Raw genomic sequence first — 18,076 nt, 5'->3', positions numbered from 1 at the left:
TATCAGGGGTCTACTGTATCCATGAAAACACTAAAATATTTTACACAGCCTGAAGTAGGATAATGCTTTTAAAAGCTGGTTTGACCGAGGTGCAGAGTCATTGGGGATGTGACTGACAAATATCATTTATTAACTAGAGGGACAAGAAGTTGGGTTTAGTCCAGGATTTAAACATGCCTGGGTCAGGCAGCGTGAAGCTAAGCTGAGTCTTTCTAAGTCTCAACAACTGATCCAATACATGCAATTGGATTGGAAAAAATGTAAATTGATTACCACCACCAAATGTGCCAATGTAATGTTGGATGCTTTAAAAGTTGTACTCAGAACATAGTTACTTTTTACCTGATGTTAACATTAAAATGTTGAGATGCCAGCATTTATATTGAAGAAGAGTTGGGTGGACATTTAAGTAGGTATGCATTGTGCAGAATGGGTTGTAGATGACATGTCTGTTAAAATGATGTTGTGTGCAGTTGCCTCATCAGCATGCGAGAGCGCTTCTCTTTACTAAGCCTGTAAACACTGAGCTGCCTTTTACTTGCCAGCTTTAACTACCAACCAGGGCCAAACACTGACACAAAACACACATAAACTTAAAAGCTTCCCAGAAAGCGTCCTCTGAGCTGAAGGAGTACCCCCCTGTGCTTGCTCTTTGACTTCAGTTACTCACAACATATTGATTCTGAAAGATGAAAACGTGCAGTATAAAGTTTTCAGACTGTTATGGTAGTTTTTTTGTTGCTGTTGTTTTTTCACACAATGGGTTTCAGCAGTTTCCAGTCCTTCATGTGATCCTGTTGTTCATCAGGCGTTGGATGTGTGAAAGAATTTACAATTGAAAAGCAGATTAGTTGAGGAGCGGAGGAGTATAATTAGCCTGAGAAGCAGAAGGGGATTTGCCTTCCACCGGCTGCCCTCTGCTTCTGTTGCACTCGACCTTCCTTTCCTCTTGTCTTACTTGCCGCTGCAGTCAGTTGTTGCATTTGCGTGGAGGTATGAGTGTCAGTGTGTATGAGTGTACCCTCCCGTTCTCACCTCCAGAGTGAACAGTTTTGGTTAGAGAGGTTGTGCAGAGAGTGACTCAGCTCTTTCTAATTCTGCCGGCTTTGCACAGCGTCGTTTCCTCGAGTCCCCAATGTGGCACTGCAGCGGAGGCTGGACTGGTGTTGTACCCAGTGCAGAGATGTCCTCACTGAATGCATGTGAGATCCTTTGGTTGTGATCCTGACTAACTTGGCACGAAAATAGCCAGGTGTCTGTCCATGTCTGGATTTGGGCAGTGCGTTTTGGAGTCTGTTAGAGTGTGCAGCTGAGAGGTCTCCTTGGATGCCAGTTTCTGTTTGAAGTCCAGCGGCCTGCTGTCATGTCCCTGCCTGAGTTTCTCCGGGAGGGTGGAGAGGCATCCTGCCGGCTCATGAACCGCCTTAGTCATCTGATCCAGAACTTGGACATCTCAGGACTGGGTTCTTCTTTTCCATTCAGCCCTGCCAGTCGCAAGAACTCCTGGAGGGACTGGGATGGTAAGAGGAGGAAAGCTTCTCTAGTTTTAGCATGTTTGTGTTAAAGTCCTATCTTTCCACGACTGCAACTCTGCAGTGCTGCAGATTTGTAGGCAAAGCGTGGACGCAGACACTCTGTGTGTCTGTGTTGTGCATAACATATTCATCTGGCCAATAGTTCTGCAGGGCAACATGCCCAGAGCCCCACAAAGTGTTTCCTGTGGGCTTCCCTTGTTTCCCACTGGGTCTGTTTTGTGTCTTTGGTGTGTATCACATTTTGTGTGTGTAAGAGTGCATGACTGCGCAGCTTAAATAGCTTCCTCATTTTCTAGCTCACCGATCTCTGCAGCTGCACTGACATTTTTCCATAGGAGAAAAGGATTTCTCAGCAAATGCGGCATTTGCAGCATGCAGCACCTTGCCAGCAGAAGGGCTGCTGCAATGGAAAAGGAACTGGGGTTTCAGATTGGCATCCTGTTAGGTCGTTTCCACTTTGAGACATTGTTTTTTGGGACTATTTTAAAAAGGAGGTCTAGTGCACAGCAATGAAAAGAATGGTAAGGAAAACGAGGAAACGTTCTTCTGAATCAGAGAGAGGGATACCAATGGTACCACTTAAGTCAAGTGAGTTGATAATATCTGTTCTTGTATAGACATTCTTGCATTTGAGAGCTTTTTGTTTCTTATAGGTTGCAGCATTTTGAAGCTAATGCTTATATTCTTTAAATACCTTCAGCTGTTTTCTTATTTTTCACAAAGATTGCTCTTGGACATCTTGCCTTGTTCTGTTTCTGGACACATGTTTATGTTGTAAGCTACAATTATAGTTTATACATATAGATTTTACAAGCCTAACAAATTTTGGAGGATCGACTCGACGTAACGGCATGTCCTTCATAAGTAGTGTGATCATGCTGGAACTGCATGGTTTCCTGTGAAGGTTTTTATTTCCTTCCAGCTCTGGAAAAGTCATTATTCTTGCTGAAAACACAAGAAGAATTTGGAAAGGCAAATCACTGGTTCTTATGTCTTTATAGACTGTGCAGCTTTTTTAAAAACCTTATATTCTGAACATTGTGAGATAAAAGATTTATTAAGGTCTTTGATTTTTTTTAAATGATTACACAAGTTTGAATTTAGTGTGAATTTTCTCTACTCTACACAGGCTCAATTTATGCACACTCATACAGCACAGTCAAGTTTTCAACTTTTTATTTGAGGTGAAGTTGAAGGAGGTCTTCCTTCTTCATTTTTCCACTCACTTTGTACACTAGTACCACCGTACCGCAGACCGTGTAACAGGTTGATGCTCCCACCACAGTGCGTGATGTGGCGTTCTTCTTCTGTTGGAAGAAGTTGGAAGTTCCTGGTTTGTTCTGAAACATCTTGAACATTTTGGATTTATTTTAGGGTGAGAGTTTGGCTAAGGTGGTTCAAGCTGTTGGCTCTTTCCACAGGACAATGTTACATCTATTAACGCGCATGCAATGACTGTGCTCACAATCTCTTTATTATTATTTCTGTCACTCATACATGAACATAACCAGCAGACTTTCGGCAGTCGTCACGCTCTTATAATCTCACCGTTGACAGCGTGGCCGCATGCTACAGACATAGCATGCTATGTCTGCACACATCAAAAGTAGTTCTACAGTAAGTGGCTAATGTTAGACTCTCTGAATAGCATATCCAAATCTCTGACCTGTTGAAAACCAACGGCCTATACATAAAAGGCACGTCTGTAAAAGGAAACCAACCATTTTAGATGAACTCTACCAATTCTGTCATCCAGATTTAAGGTAGATTTGAAGACTTCAAAGAGTATGTGGTGAGTAATGTGCTAAAGGGCATTAAAGCCATTCTTTTGACCTGGTATATATTAGAGCCTCCAGGGACTATAGAAAAATGAACAATTATAATTGTGCACCCCAGCCTTTCAATGCTCTTGAAGTTTTATGTTAAATAATTCTTCCAACCTGAAAAAATATCACTTCAAATAAATAATTAAAAGCCCAACATTTCAATAATATTAATGCATATGTCACTGCACGATACTGTCTGAGTAGAACTGCTTATGGTATATACTGTACATACATCTAATCTGTTTCAAAACTCACCAGAATTTCAGATTGAGTAAAACAAAGTCTGTTGAGGTTAAAGAGGCATGTGTTTGATGGATGCTCCTCTGTTTGTTTTTAACAAAAGCAAACCCAGTCTAGTCACATGTTCAGATACATGACATATGCCTCATTGTTCCCTGAGCACTTTGTAAATATTTGCTCCTTCGGTCTCTCCAGTGGAGTTTTCCTTTTATAATGTGTGATTTTTAAAAAAGAAGTGGCCATAAACGCAACGTGTGGGTAGATGAATTTATAGCTCGTATAGTTCCCTCAGAGACCGGCCGGCTGCTTCCTCGTTCATACTTGTGGTTGTTTTTAAAGATTGACCCTCTGTGGTTTTAAACAACTCCTGCAGACTGACCTCAGCTCTTTATACAGCGATCTATATGTCCAGAATTTAATTAATGTGCCTCAATTGGTCTTCTATTTTTACTAGAAAAATTTTAGAAGAAATAGAAACAGAAGCAAATAAAATAGTCTTGCGTAGATTTGCACAATGTTTCAACTCAGTATAAAAGATGATGTATTTGTGCCTCTTGTTTGTTTTAAGACACTGCTCTCTAAGGCTTTTAAAGCCATGGTTTTGACACTGATAGCTTCCTGTATTCCACTGGTCGCAAAGCAAACACTCATGTAAATTATCCTGCCATCCCAACACCACCTTTTAAAAAAACAAACAAAAAAAAGCCCTATGCAAATTCAAGCTTACATAACAAACTCCCACAAGAAAAATATAACTTTCTCTCACATTTTAGCACCACTGACTGACTGACTTAAAGTAGATAATGACAGGGTTGAAAGACTGATATTAGTGTCCATTACCTTGCTTTGACTGAAATCTCTTTTCTGGGTTTTGTTGAAATTGAATCTTAATTGCCATATTCTGTCAAGAAACAGTGTCTTTCTTCAAATGAGGTCTCCTCAGAATCGGCTCTTTCAGTGAGTTTGTAAGAATGGGGTCATTTGAGTGGAGTAAACGAGAATAGAAGCGTTCCGTCGACAGGCTGTGAACGGTTAAATGGGGTTGCAGGCAGTGTTTGAAAGGGCTGGGCAGAATGGGAGCTTTGTACTTCTGGTGCACATTTCCAGAGATAAGCCAATCGGCTATACCAGGTTTGGCTGCCCTAGGTAAATGAGCACTGAGAGCTACAGTATTTATAACATGTTTTAGCATATCTTTCCTGGGATAGCTAGATCGTTATCCTGTATCTCAATAGCTGCTGGCAGTGGATGTATTTTACAAGTCAGACTCAGGTTTGAGAGCAGGTCGGATGCATTGTTCTTTTAGGCGATAGAGGAAACTAGTTGGGTTATCACTGAGGACTGGGTAGAGCACTACACTGTAGCTTTTGTATGCAGGGGAGGTAACCTGAGGTTGAAAAAGGAAGTCCTTTCAGTGAGTGATGTCTGCAGGCAGTGGAGCACCTGCACAGGCTGCATGCACTTTTTTGGGGAAAGGTGGAGTCAGCATGGGAGAGAAGCTGTTCGTGTGACACTCCTGCACAGCTTCATGGAGCAAATGTTACAGAAGAGTCGCGAGCCTGGAGTAGACTACACAACAGATGGCAAATTCAAGCTTCCTCGTGGAGGAGGATGTGGACCTCGGGTTAGATTGTGGGTTTAGCACAAAGGAAAACCAGGAGCTAACTCTGGCAGAACATATGATTGTAGATTCTGATGAATGCCTAGAAAAGCAAGTCTTGGATTTGTTTGTGACTGCAGGTTGGACAGAGTTTCTGTCTACTGGTAAGGAGCAAAGAGAGGGGGTTCCAGGAGGAGATGGAAAGAGACAAGCGGATGGAGAGGAGATCTGGGCTGATAGAGTTTTAGTGGAGAGTGGAGAGAATGAACGAATGATGGAAGAAAAGACAGATAATCGGACTGAGGAAGAGATGGATGAAGATCTGCATACACGTTTGAATCCTAAAGACGAGTGTGGATGTCGTCATGTTCGGATTTCTCTTGAAGAGGTGGAGAGATTCTACAAATTTTCCTGTCGTTGCCACTGGCTCTGTGGTAGGTGTTGCACAGCTGATATGAATGTGACTCAAAAGCATTTTAATTGTGATTTAGATCTAGAGATGCACCAATCAGAAATTTGCTAAAGGTTTCACCCACTGATATGCTGTATTCAGTTTCTTGTTAAAAGCTCTAACAGACAGCAATAGAATATTAGTTTTAGTTTTACTTTTTTCTTGCCTTCCTGTTGTGTGTGATCAATATTAATTTACATTGCATCAATGAAAATTGGCATTGTAAAACAGCATTATATTCATATCTAAAAATGAAAGCAAAATAGATGGTTGTAATTTGAAAATGGCTTTAGTATCTTATATGTGTATTTTGTGTGGTTTGTGCTGTTAGCATGACAAAAACGACAGTCTTCATGTGTCGTTCTTAGAGAATGTAAGTCCTCACTTTAACTCTGGGAGTTTTTCCAAAATTTCCAAATCAAAAATGTTCCATGACACACATAAGCTGAAACCTCAAAAGGATTCAAACGCAGCACTTTTACTCTTCTGAGCCTTCCTGTTTTCTGTTGGAAGTCTTGCTCTCTCTCACTCTTTCCTAAATAAACCAAAGACTGAGTAAGAGATGGATGAAGATCTGTATACACGTTTGGATCCTAAAGACGAGTGTGGATGTCGTCATGTTTGGATTTCTCTTGAAGAGGTGGTTTCTTTTTAAATACCTTTTGACATCTGTGTGTTTCATCCGAATTAATATTTGAAAACTTCACTGAAACTAAAACTGAAAACAGCTAACGCCGAGCCTTGTTGTTTTTTACGTGAACTTTTGTGTTCAGTGATCTGAAAAAGATTGGATTTCAGTCAGACCAGTTCAAGATCAAAAGTATCGAAACTCTGTTGCCAGCCAATTTTTTCAAAGCATCTCTTATTTATTCATCCTACAGGTTGAATAAAGATTCAGCTACGAAAATTGAGAGTCGGTGTAGATTTTTAATTTTTTTTCCAGTTCTGCGAACATTTTTTCTGCACCACAACAGTTTGATGAGGAGAACTGCAGCTGCTCTGTGCTCCATCACTGTTTTTGACGCCGAGGAAGTTTTATTCTTGTGACCTTTGCTATGAATGAAGAAAAACCTTGGAAATGATTTGGATTTTAGTTTGTTTCAGATTGTTTCTTTTACTCTGTTTCTAAAACTGTATGCGGTCTCACACTTCAATTATTTGATTATCAGATGAGCTCTGATAATCATCACCATCACCTTAGACACCAAACGTTTTGGTGTCATCTGAGCCGTCTCACCTTTTGTGTTCCTTCATATTGCATGACCTGTCACGAGTCTGCAGACAGCACTTTGCTTTATCTGTGCCTCTACTCTTCTTCACGGCCATTGCTGTTGTCTTACTTGTGACTATCTGTTGCATCTCCCCCATTTTTCTGATAATATACACACTAATACCTTGAATAAACGAGCCACTGATTGTGTGGAAATTCACTCTAAAAGGCTGAATCATATTTTAAGCAAGAAAACATGCAACTCTAATTGTTAGCAATATTTTTTAAATGTTACTGTAACCAATGTTTTGTTTTGTTGGAGAAGCTTGATGATGTTTTTTATGTCAAAAACAGAGAACCAACATTTCAGTTCCGCCTTCTGGTCCTGTTTAATCTGTGTCAGTAGTGGCAGGTGGTCCAGGTGTTGTCACTGTGACCCACTAACGTTTGACTCGTCAGCCATAAACGTGAGCCCGAGCGGACACTAATCCCAAACCCTGAGCCTTATTAAGAACATTAACGCTTGAATCGGCAGCTGAGCTGTGAGTTGGGGTGTGTGCGGGTGTGTGGGTGTGTGTGGGGGGGGGGGGGGGGGGGGTGTGCGTGGGTGTGTGTGTGTGGTAGGGTTTGGGCGTCGGAAAGGAATTCTTTTGTCACTAAAGACCAGAAAGGTTTCCTTAGTTGCAGAAAGTTAACATTTTTAATAAGGTGTTGGGCAATATTCTTATCTCAATAGACGTCTGAAAAACACACCAGAGTTTACCATGCTTCTATCTGATTTGACAGATTTGTGATATTGTTTTATATTTAAATTTAATTTAGGACATTTGGATGGTTTCAAACAGACTTTGTTAGTTTTCTTAGAACAAAAATGCAATAAATGATAGATCTTTTTTCGTGTGTGTGGAATAGAAAGACAGACTTCATTAAAATTCCAGAATCAGCACATCCCCTCTAAAGATTATATTTGAAGTCCTCCAACAAATATAGTCGTTTCATCAAATTTTTAGAACTGACAGAGCTGTAGGGAAAACAGAGCTGTATTTCTGTAATCTCCACAATACCCAAACAGCTCTTCTTTATTCCCAGTTGTGCTGTCCACATAATGATGTTCATTATCCACGAATGAAGAAAACATGGAACAGTGGGGAACATTTCCTGGAGGGAGCAGCCTACCAAAACTAATCCAAGAATTCAACAACAGCCGGGAGATTATGAAAGGTCACGGGATCTACATCTAAACCTCTCCAGGCCTCACTTGCCTTTAGTTTTCGCGATTCAACAAAAAAACAAGATTGAGCCAAAATGACATTCATAGGAGAGTCCCTGGAGGAAAATGATGACTTACCAATAAGAATAGAAAGACCAATCGCATATTTACCTAAAAACATCCTGGTGATTCCCATGTCATTAACTTACAACAGTTCAGTAAAAGAACATCATATTAGCAGTAAAACATGGCGGTGGTAGTGCGATGGTCTGGGTTTGCTTTGCTGACTCAGAACCTCATTGTGATCATTAAAATGGTTATACAAAGAAAAGTGGGCCAGAAGTCCTCCACACCAGTTGTCATAAACGCTTCATGGCAGATGTTGCTGTCAGATATAGTTCTTTTACACAGGACTAAGTTTGTTTGGACATATTTTTCCTTTATAAATAGATTCTTTGTTTGAAGACTTTTTGTATTTACTTAGGTTAACTTAGTCTGACCCTTGTTTAATTACCTAAGCAAACACTTTTTCACAGAGCTTCATTTTTTCTACTTCCACTATATCCATCAATAAATACTGTTCCAATAGATTCGTTTGTAATCTTGGTTATTCGTAGAACTACCAAGCTTCATAGTGTTGCTTTTATTTGCTGTAAAGATGTACAGGATGTTCAGTTCTCTCCTTTTTGGAGTTTAAGGTTCATTTATCGTGAGATCACCCTCTGATACTGGCTCTCGTTTCACAGAAACGGCCCTCGGGACTTTTCCAACTGAGCAAGAAGTGTGGTGAAAGGATATTTGCACACGTTGATGAAGAAAATGTCCAGGAAAAAATGGGCTGAAGCTGAAACTGGACATTAATGAGGGGATTTTTCAGAAACAAAATAGCCTCTTTCTAGCCTGATTGAGGGTCTAGTTTTGATGTGATACGCGTGGGAGTTTCTGGGGGTAGGGTGTGGCTGGTGGAGTAAGTGATATCAGGTCAGAGAGAGGAAACTGATGGAGGTCTCTTTGTGAGCTACAGTGCATGTGAAGCATGAGAGAGGCTTCAGCTTTGTGTCCAAACACCCAAGGCCATGCTGACCGTTATTAATCATGGTTACATCGCTTTACAAAGTCGCTATCCTCACAGAGATAGACGTTTATTTGCTTTGATTCATATTCGTCTGCCTTGGTAGAGGAGAAAGGAACTAAGCTTAAAGTGACGTATGGAGAACAATCAGTGAGCAGTTCCTGACTGAGTCATGCTAACTAGAAAACGCTGAAAAGTTCAAGTTAGGTCTGATGCAGAAACAATGAACAACCTCTTGGAAATTTTTCCAATTAATTCTGCACATATTAATTTAAGAGGAATCTTTGCTTAAAAACACATAACAAAGTCAGTCAGTGTGTATCATCCATACTAATTTGGCTTGAAAAAGGGTTATAAAGAATAGACCTTGGTTCTGTTTTATCTACTGTAGTGATTGAATAATTGATGACTTAACCTATTTATAATAGCTTTACAATTCCCTTCATTTTGTGTATTTTTATAAGGTAACAGTGTGTATTTACTCCTTGCTGTGTAAGATTAGTGTGACCTGGGTGTCAACATCAGTGAACTCCAGCTGTCTTTTAAGATTTGAAACCATCTGTTTCAGAGGTTATGTTGGACAAAACCTCAGCGGTGCCACAACATTGGCTCTGGGTCAGTTCTTTTTGAACCACATGCTGCCATATTGCCCCAACTTGCTTCCATTTTGGATCAGTCCGTTTTGTACCCATGCGCGTCACTAGCATGTCAGCAGAATTCTCTTTTTAGTTGATCAAGATAAATTGAAACTAAAAAAAAATACTGTAAACTATCAATTGTGTCAAAGGTCTCCAAGGTGACGAATTATTGGAAGGTTATTACAAAACAGCTCATTTTCATAACCAGGTCCAAATAAATATAAAAGTTCAAAATTTACAAAATGGCCGACCGTCCAGATGTTGCATTCTTTCATTTTTTCTTTTATTTATTTTTAAGAATCTCATAAATATGGCTTGAAATTAAATTTCTGCCAATTTTGTCTACTATTGTCTATATTTCTTCATATATGTATACATATTTGTGTCTGTTGTGTTAAATTAGTAGTTTTCTAATATGTTAATGAATGATGCTGTTTGTTTCTCTCATTGGTTAGTATCTCACTGTTGTCACTTCCTTACATTTCATAAAAGTAATCTTGTTCTTATTTATGTTATTTTGTTACTTAGGCTCAGGTAGAAAAATTATCCATCTCTCTATGTGACAAATATTTCATAACTAAATAGTGTGTTTGTTTGGCTATTCTAAACAAACAGATTATTTATTGTTTAGGTGCAAGAGAAATGTAGTAACCTGAGAAAAAAAAACAACTATACATATCAACAAAATGTAGTTTAAAGCATTTTCTCTCTTTCAAAAACAGTCTATTGGCTCTGGTTGTATGGTTTGGATCGGATCAGAAGAGAAGATCAAATTGTCAGAACAATAATAGTTTGAAGCATGTGCTTTATTTAAATACATAGTTCTTTGTTCAGATTTGTTTAGGAAGTGTTTACATTTCTCATATTTGTATCAGGGTACTCCCTTGCATTCCTGTAACTGTTTTGTTATGCTTAACTTCCTATTTTGCTTGACATTTAGTTTTTCTTGATATATATATATACAGCTCTGGAAAAAATTCAGAGCAATCTGCACTGAACCCCATTGAAAACTTCCTGGTTTTTCCATCAAATATTGATTTCTGAAATCTTTCTCAAGTTAAAACATTAGTATTGTTGTTTCTACATGAACATAAACTTGTTTTCTTTGCATTATTTGAGGTCTGAAAGCACTGCATCTTTCTCGTTATTTTGGCTATTTCTCATTTTCTGCAAATAAATATTAAATTTTTGCTTGAAGTTTAGTAGTTCATAGAATAAAAGAATAATGTCCATTTTACTCAAACTCATAAAAAGTAAAATCAGAGAAACTGATCATTTTAAGTGGTGTCTTAATTTTTTCCAGAGCTGTATATACGTGTGACAAAAACAGTGATTTCTTACACAAACTAATTAGACATTTTGATTTGTTTAAACCTGAATAAAAGAAGTTTTTTAAGAATCATACCTGTAGGATGATAGCTACAGTTTCTTTAACGGTGCAACTCAGAGTGATATTTGCATGGAGTGATTTGGAGCAATCAGTATTTTACCTGCCATCTGGTGGGGATCGACACTGAAGCAGAGATCTGTTATCTTACTCTAACAACAGTTATCTCATCAATCTCACAAATACAAGCAACGTGGTATAGACTATCTTGGCCTTTACTGTCAATAACAATAGACTTCTAGTTGAATTTCACTTCAGTTAAATGTGTTTGTATGACACCAATATATACAAGCTTTGAGAAAGCATTGGCCCAATTCATGTCCAGTTGAACAGAAGGCATTTCGGCCAAATTTAGTTTAATCATGATATACCAAGAGATATCACCTACTGACATATGTATCTGACAGTGTGGTGAAATGTGCATTGAGTTGGTGATTTCTGAAGCTGCTCCCTACTTTTAACAAGCATGTGACAACAGTGGATAGGAACTACTTTCTTTTAACCTCTAGCAGAAAAAGGTTCGGTATGAATGGTCATCTATTTCGACCGGCTTGAGATTTGCATTGCAAGGAAGTAGATGCACAAAAAGACCAAAAGACCAGAAGCAGGTGTCTTTTGACCAGGGCTTTTGATTGGACAGTCTGTAGAGGAGGGTATGGTGTTAATCAATAGCTTCACCTGTGAGCTCTGTCCATTGAAGAGACACAGGAGTACATCCTATGGAAGGAAGGTCACAAAAACCCAAGGAGACTTAAATGAAATTTTATTGAGCCACTGTACATTTTATCCCAATGAATCAAGATTTTTCATCAATATTCAGAATTCTGATCATTTGTAACTGTTTAGCTGCTTAACTGTAAGTTGTCAGAATTTTTGCATTTGTAGCTATAATTTATTTATTTATTTATTTATTTATTTATTTATTTATTTTTTAAAAAGGATGCCTGTTCAAAATGTATATTTATCTATCAATATTATTTGCAGATGTTTTAAGGTTTGATTGATGGATGGATGGTTGATGGATAAATATTTGAATTTGCTTCTTTTTTCCAGATGAGATCATGCAGCTGGACACCAATCCCCCCCGCGCTGCTGACATCACGCCTGATCTCAGAAAACAGTTTGCCTTCCTTTCAGGTGACAGTTTTATGTTTCTATCTTCTCTCTGTGGTTACATTTATGCCTATTTTATTTGACAGTTACCGATGTCACTTCTGTTTACTTTTCTTAAGTAATTATTTGTGCTTAAACTGTGTCCAATTCATATATGCTTTATGTTTTATCTCTGGACAGATAATATTTGACATTCAATTGTCATGCCTGTCCCTTTCCTCTTTACTTCCTTTCTGACCTTAGCGGCAAATATTTTCTGCTTAGTCGCTTCTTTCCTGGATCTATTTTTGACCAAAACTCTCACAGTACGCTTCATTTTTTTTAATGGAGCTACTCCATCACCTCCTTGGATAAAATAAAAAAACTGTCCTCTGTTTTTATTTTTGCGACCTTGTGGACGCAGCAGACACTGGGAACATTTTGAAAAACCCAAAGCAGACGCTGAAAGCATGACCATGCACTTGCTGTTGCCATGGTGATGGGACAAGAAAAGGCAGGCGGATTGATATTCCAGTCTCATGTGCTGACAGAGCAGCTGTTGCTTGGAGGGAGGTAGACGGGGTGTGTGTGTCGGGGCGTGTGTGTGTGTGAGAGAGAGAGAGAGAGAGAGAGAGAGAGAGATTGATTTTGTCGAGGTTGTCAACAACAAGCAAAGTGTTGCAGCATCTCTGTTTCATTTTTTAGCATTTTAGCATTTTTGTTCCTTCTTCAGTTGTGTGATTTTGCTAAAAATATATTTTTTTAATACTCAGAGATGCACTGATCAGGCGTTTTCTGTCTTAACCTGCTGATTTCAATCACGTTCTCTTTTTGTTTTCTATTCATTTCATTCATTTATGTATTTATTTATAAAATGCTTTAAAATCCAAAGGCACCCAAAGTGCTCTGCAGGGGAATCAAATAATACACAGCTTGAAAAATTAGCAGTAAAATCATCAATTACTTAGGACTTACCTGGTAAAATAAGGGTTTAAAAAATGCCTGCAGTTTTGTTGACAGAGGAAGTATTTTACATGTAATCCCTACATTTTGTTTGATGCATTTCCCTAAATCTCACGCTGTTGATAGATGCGTTTAAAGAACGAAAATGGCGGAAGCTCTTAGTTTTGATGCATTAAACAAATATCAGCTATTTTACTATCTGATCTGACCCATCAGGCCAAATCAATTAGCCATTTTCAATCTTTGGCCGATTGATTGGTGCGTCTTTAATAGACATTGCTTTTAAAACCAAATCCATTAATTCACAGTGTTTTGAAAAAAATATTATTTTAAAAATAAATCAATTTGAAAGGTTTTCTCATATTATCTATCAACATGTATTTGAATTTATAATTCAGGTCATTTCCCATAAAATTGATGAAAACTGTCAAACACAGATTTTGATTGCTAATTTTCCAACTTTTTCTTTTTTTTCTGCATTTGCCCTATATTCTGCAAGACTCTGCTGTTCCTCAGGGGGTTTTCCCCCAACAAGACCAGTTAAGCTGTGTTAAATGTCAAAGACACTGATATCAACTTATTGAAGTCAATAAGTTGCATAATCAATAAGCTGCATAATATGTAAGAACTCCTGAGTTTTGTTAGTGGGACATCTGTGCTCTTATATGCTTTGCAGCATCTTGCTGACCTTGTAGCTCTGCTTCTTAGTTGTCCTCACTGGCTACATAAACATGTGGAGGTTTTTTAAATCATTTTTCCTGAATCTTCTCTGTTGAGCCTCAGGTATGATGAACATCTCTGCACAATTGGCTTTTGCCTCATATACTCACCAAGCAGTCCAGCTCTACCTCCCACTGCTTAGTAGGATGTGAAATTAGGTCAAAGTCTCATCACTATTCCCTATTGTCTTTTGTTGTTGTTAATTCATAACCACATTTTTATTTGGCTGTTTATCATTGATTATTTTAGGTTCAGTATAATCATGGCCATATTTTATAAATATATGAGCACAGAAAAAAAAACATTTTAAAATTTCTATTTACATACGGCTGCCATGTCTGATCCAGGGGAACTGTAGCACACCCTAGCTACAGCGGTGGAGTCACCTCTGCAAATCTAATTTTTTTATGTGAGGAATCAGTTTTGAAGTAATAAAAAAACATTACAAATAGTTTTAGCAATCAAATAAAGATACCGGTTTTTCAGTATCTTTTTTACACAAGGGTTTAATTCAAACATGATCATCTAATTACTTTTATTTTAAACAGTAACAGCTTAATAAGGGTTATAGGTGGTACTTATTCAACTTCCTCACTACGACTCTTTTTATCGGTGGAAATATTTCTAGAATCCGGAAGTTCTTGGAAGTAAAGTAAAAGCCTAATAACATTCTTTCAGCCAGCTGACAAGCAGTAAACATTAGTCTTCTACATTAGTGCTACATTAGTCTTAATACTGAAGGCAAACAAACTACAGGACTTCATTTGACATCTCATTAAAATGATTTAGACAGATTTAAGCTGAAAAATGTTGCTCTTTTAACTCTTTTAATCTCATGTCATGGAACTGTTTCATCAGCTCACTGTAGCCTTTGATTCTTCTCTTTCTTTCTAAATTTGAAAAGGAGTTTCCTTCACAGACTAATAATAATGATGGTTTCAGTTTCATCCCTGTTCATACAGCGTTTGTACAAAATTCCTTTAAATTCAAAGCTGAAATGTTCAACGTTTCTCTTTCACTGTCTTCCAGGCGGTAGAGGAGATAACGGCAGTCCCATCATTGTGTTTCCAGAGTTTCCTGCATTTGGGGAAATCACGGACAGAGAGTTTCACAACGTCCTAACCTATCTAACAAGTGTGCCTAGGTAAGGTCTGTTTCTGACCGACTGCAGCAGATGGAGGCAGAGGATGAAAATCCCAGCTGTTTTTCTTATTTCCTCTATCACAACTTGTTTTTCTTGTTTCTTATCTTTTTTTTTACGTTCATGACTTCATCTTCTCTTTCTCTTCAATCTGCTGCACTTTTGTGGTTTTTGGAAAATTATTAATTCATGGATAGGATGCTTCAAGTGAAAGCAAAACTGAAATCGATGATGAATCTTATTAGACACTCAATAAATGTTATTTGTGTGAGTATAAAATCTACCACTAGGTGGCAGTGGATCACAGTACAGATCTCTGGTTACTAATCAAGAAGCTTTAGACACAGTGGTTTCTGTAAGATTTCAAAAGTGTAAATCGGGATTCCTGTTTAAGATAACTAAATGCATCCACATTTTTGCTCACAAGGTCAGATCAATTTCGAAAAGGGATGAGAGCCTCAGATATAAGACATTTTTTACCTCCAAATATGCCAACAAATATCCGTTTATTTAAATATACATATAGTTATAACATATATGTACAGTTCAGAATAGTCTCTTAGCTTTCCTGATCCTCCCTGAAAAAGAAAAAGCAGAGCAAAAATAGAAACTGCAGTGACTCTAACTGGTTGAGACTGAATAATGCATACCGACAACTGAGCAGAGCTGCTTTTGACAAAAATGCATGAACTCACGTGAACCTTTGCTTCCAAAGATTTAATTTGGGTTTATATGGTCTCTGGAGAAAATCCAGACTTAACTGAGCTTCTTAGATAAGTTTTTAGTCACCTTGTCACAAAGTAAAATATAAATGCTCCCTTTCATTTTAGCAAAGATTTATGGTCTGGATGAAGGACGCCCCAAACATTTTATTTCTATTTCATTTCCTTATTTAACACAGATGAGATTTCACACAAGCATTGGGCTTTAATCTGAGAATGTTTAGGTATTTACACAATTTTTCTGACTCGCTAAGCAATGAAGAAGGAGGCGAGGTGAAAATAGAGTTTGTGTTGCTGTGACTGCAAATGCGTTCATGCAGCAAATTTTCCTCAACGCTGCGTTAGATGTTAGAGCAAAGCTTTTTACCAATCAACACACAGCTCAAGGTGCTTCTGTGCTCTTTGTTCTGAGAAACTGGATCATGTTTGCAACAGAAGCATCCCCTCACGGTTTTGAAAAAACTGAAAGAGAATCTTATATTTGAGATTATCCCAGATTACTGTGAAATTAGAATCAATGACTAGAAAACCACACTGCTTGATTTGTTGTAAGTATCTACTTTTTTTTTTTTAGCAACATTTATATAATTTTGTACTTATAAACAGTCAGCTCCTGCAATTTTGAGAAAATATAAAAGTTGGTTTACATCAGTATGGCCCTACACAACTACAAAGAACAGAGAAAAACAGGAATTGTACTGCAGAAATCAATCTTTTGAGACCAATTTATGATTTTGTAAAGCCTCTGAATAAGGCTAATTCTGATTTCTCTTTTGGAAATATTATGCAAAACATCAAAATGTTTTTTGTGGCATTGAGGTGTCATTAAATTTTCATTCAAAACAATGTTTAAGCGTTTTAAAAAAAACACAAAATGTATATTTTGCTGTGTCTTTAGCGTCTTATTTTAGCAGTTTCCCATCATTACAAAAACGACGGTACCCTGAGTAGTCGTTTCAAAAACTGGGACGAGGATAATGCAACAATAGCTTCTTGAGATCCTTTTCAGAAACCAAGCAAAATAATGAAATTGTTCAAGTTAACATGCATATTTATACTATAAATGTCAAAACATGTCAAATGGAAAAACCTTGTCCAGGATGGAAACCCAGGCATCCCTTCGCACCAACAGGCACTGCTTCTCCCCTGGCTTTGCATATTAGGATTCTCCTTCCTTAAATAATATATTTTGCTACAATAGTTTTTTCTTTTCTTTCTCTTAATATTTTTTAATAATGTCATTATTTTTAATATAAAGAGTCTTAACTGAGAGTGAACTGATTGAGACCTGAGGATTATTTCTTCCCCTACATCTATCACTCTCTCCTAAATGGCTACTGTAACTATCTATTGTTTACTTGCATCACTGTGATTGGTTTAAGTCTTGCGTCTCCTGATCTCTCATTGGACAGTTCAATAATGCAATATGGGCGGTGCCTATGCTTAAATCTTTTATGGTCCAAAGCATTATTCTCCATAAACTACAAACACGGTGGATTTCCCTTACCTGCTGCAGAGAGAAGCCTTTTGTTTAAACTCTTTCAACCTGGTAGTTTAGTCTGTAGGTTCAGATTGATGAATGTAAACAAATAATACTGGAAGCCATGCCTACATGAAGGCTAATGAAAGTGCCGGGAGGCTTGTGTGCACTTTTGCTGATGGTGCATCTTGCTTTCAAACCTGCTGTGAGTTCTGCTGCTGGATCTCGCTTGCAGTCGCCTGTGTGGACGCGTTCCTCTCTCTTCCGAGAGCGTGGGACGGCTGTGTAGGAGGGAAGGGGTGGGAGGCACGGGGAAAAAATGCGAATGCTTACGGCTGGTGGCCAAGAGATCTGGAGAAGCTTCAGAGCAGCTCTCTTTATGGACCGCACCGGCTGTCTGAGGAGATAAGGAGCAGCACAACAAAGCAGCAGTGCTGTGAGCAAGCATTTGGATTTGTTTTTCATGCCACACGGGGAAAACAATATGTATGTTTTATTTGTTTTTGCTTCTTTGAGCTGTTGTTTAAAAGGACGTATAATTCAAGTCCACATAGAGGGTTCCTCAACGACAAACCCTCTATCTGGACTTATCTGATCGCTGCTGCCTTGTGTCCTACAATGTTCTTTGTTTTTGTTGCAGCTTGTCATCAACAGACGTAGGTTTCATCCTGGTCATCGATCGCAGGCAGGACCGATGGGCGGCTGTCAAGGGGACTCTGCTTCGTATTGCAGTGAGTTTGTCTTTGTGCTTGAACGTCTGCAAAAACACTAAGAAACGGATATTTAACC

General features: G+C 38.2%; 1 protein-coding gene across 8 annotated transcripts in view; it reads left to right on the top strand.

The window, feature by feature from the left end:
* The window catches only part of mcf2lb (mcf.2 cell line derived transforming sequence-like b), a 39,738-nt gene that overhangs the window by 3,325 nt on the left and 18,337 nt on the right, over nucleotides 1-18,076 (top strand). Inside the window, exons 1-4 of one of the 8 annotated variants that reach the window (XM_032566928.1) lie at nucleotides 1,211-1,520; nucleotides 12,223-12,306; nucleotides 14,974-15,088; nucleotides 17,928-18,018. In XM_032566928.1, coding sequence (XP_032422819.1) covers nucleotides 1,364-1,520; nucleotides 12,223-12,306; nucleotides 14,974-15,088; nucleotides 17,928-18,018 — 447 coding nt within the window. In that variant the 5' untranslated portion in view covers nucleotides 1,211-1,363. Of the gene's footprint in view, nucleotides 1-1,210; nucleotides 1,521-1,843; nucleotides 2,124-5,085; nucleotides 5,636-12,222; nucleotides 12,307-14,973; nucleotides 15,089-16,860; nucleotides 17,774-17,927; nucleotides 18,019-18,076 lie in introns of those variants that run through there. The other 7 variants (XM_032566930.1, XM_032566926.1, XM_032566925.1 and 4 more) reach the window with 7 other exon arrangements.

The sequence above is a fragment of the Xiphophorus hellerii genome, chromosome 7, assembly GCF_003331165.1.
Source record: "Xiphophorus hellerii strain 12219 chromosome 7, Xiphophorus_hellerii-4.1, whole genome shotgun sequence".
Lineage (NCBI taxonomy): Eukaryota > Metazoa > Chordata > Actinopteri > Cyprinodontiformes > Poeciliidae > Xiphophorus > Xiphophorus hellerii.
This window is presented reverse-complemented; position numbering and strand designations above follow the sequence as displayed.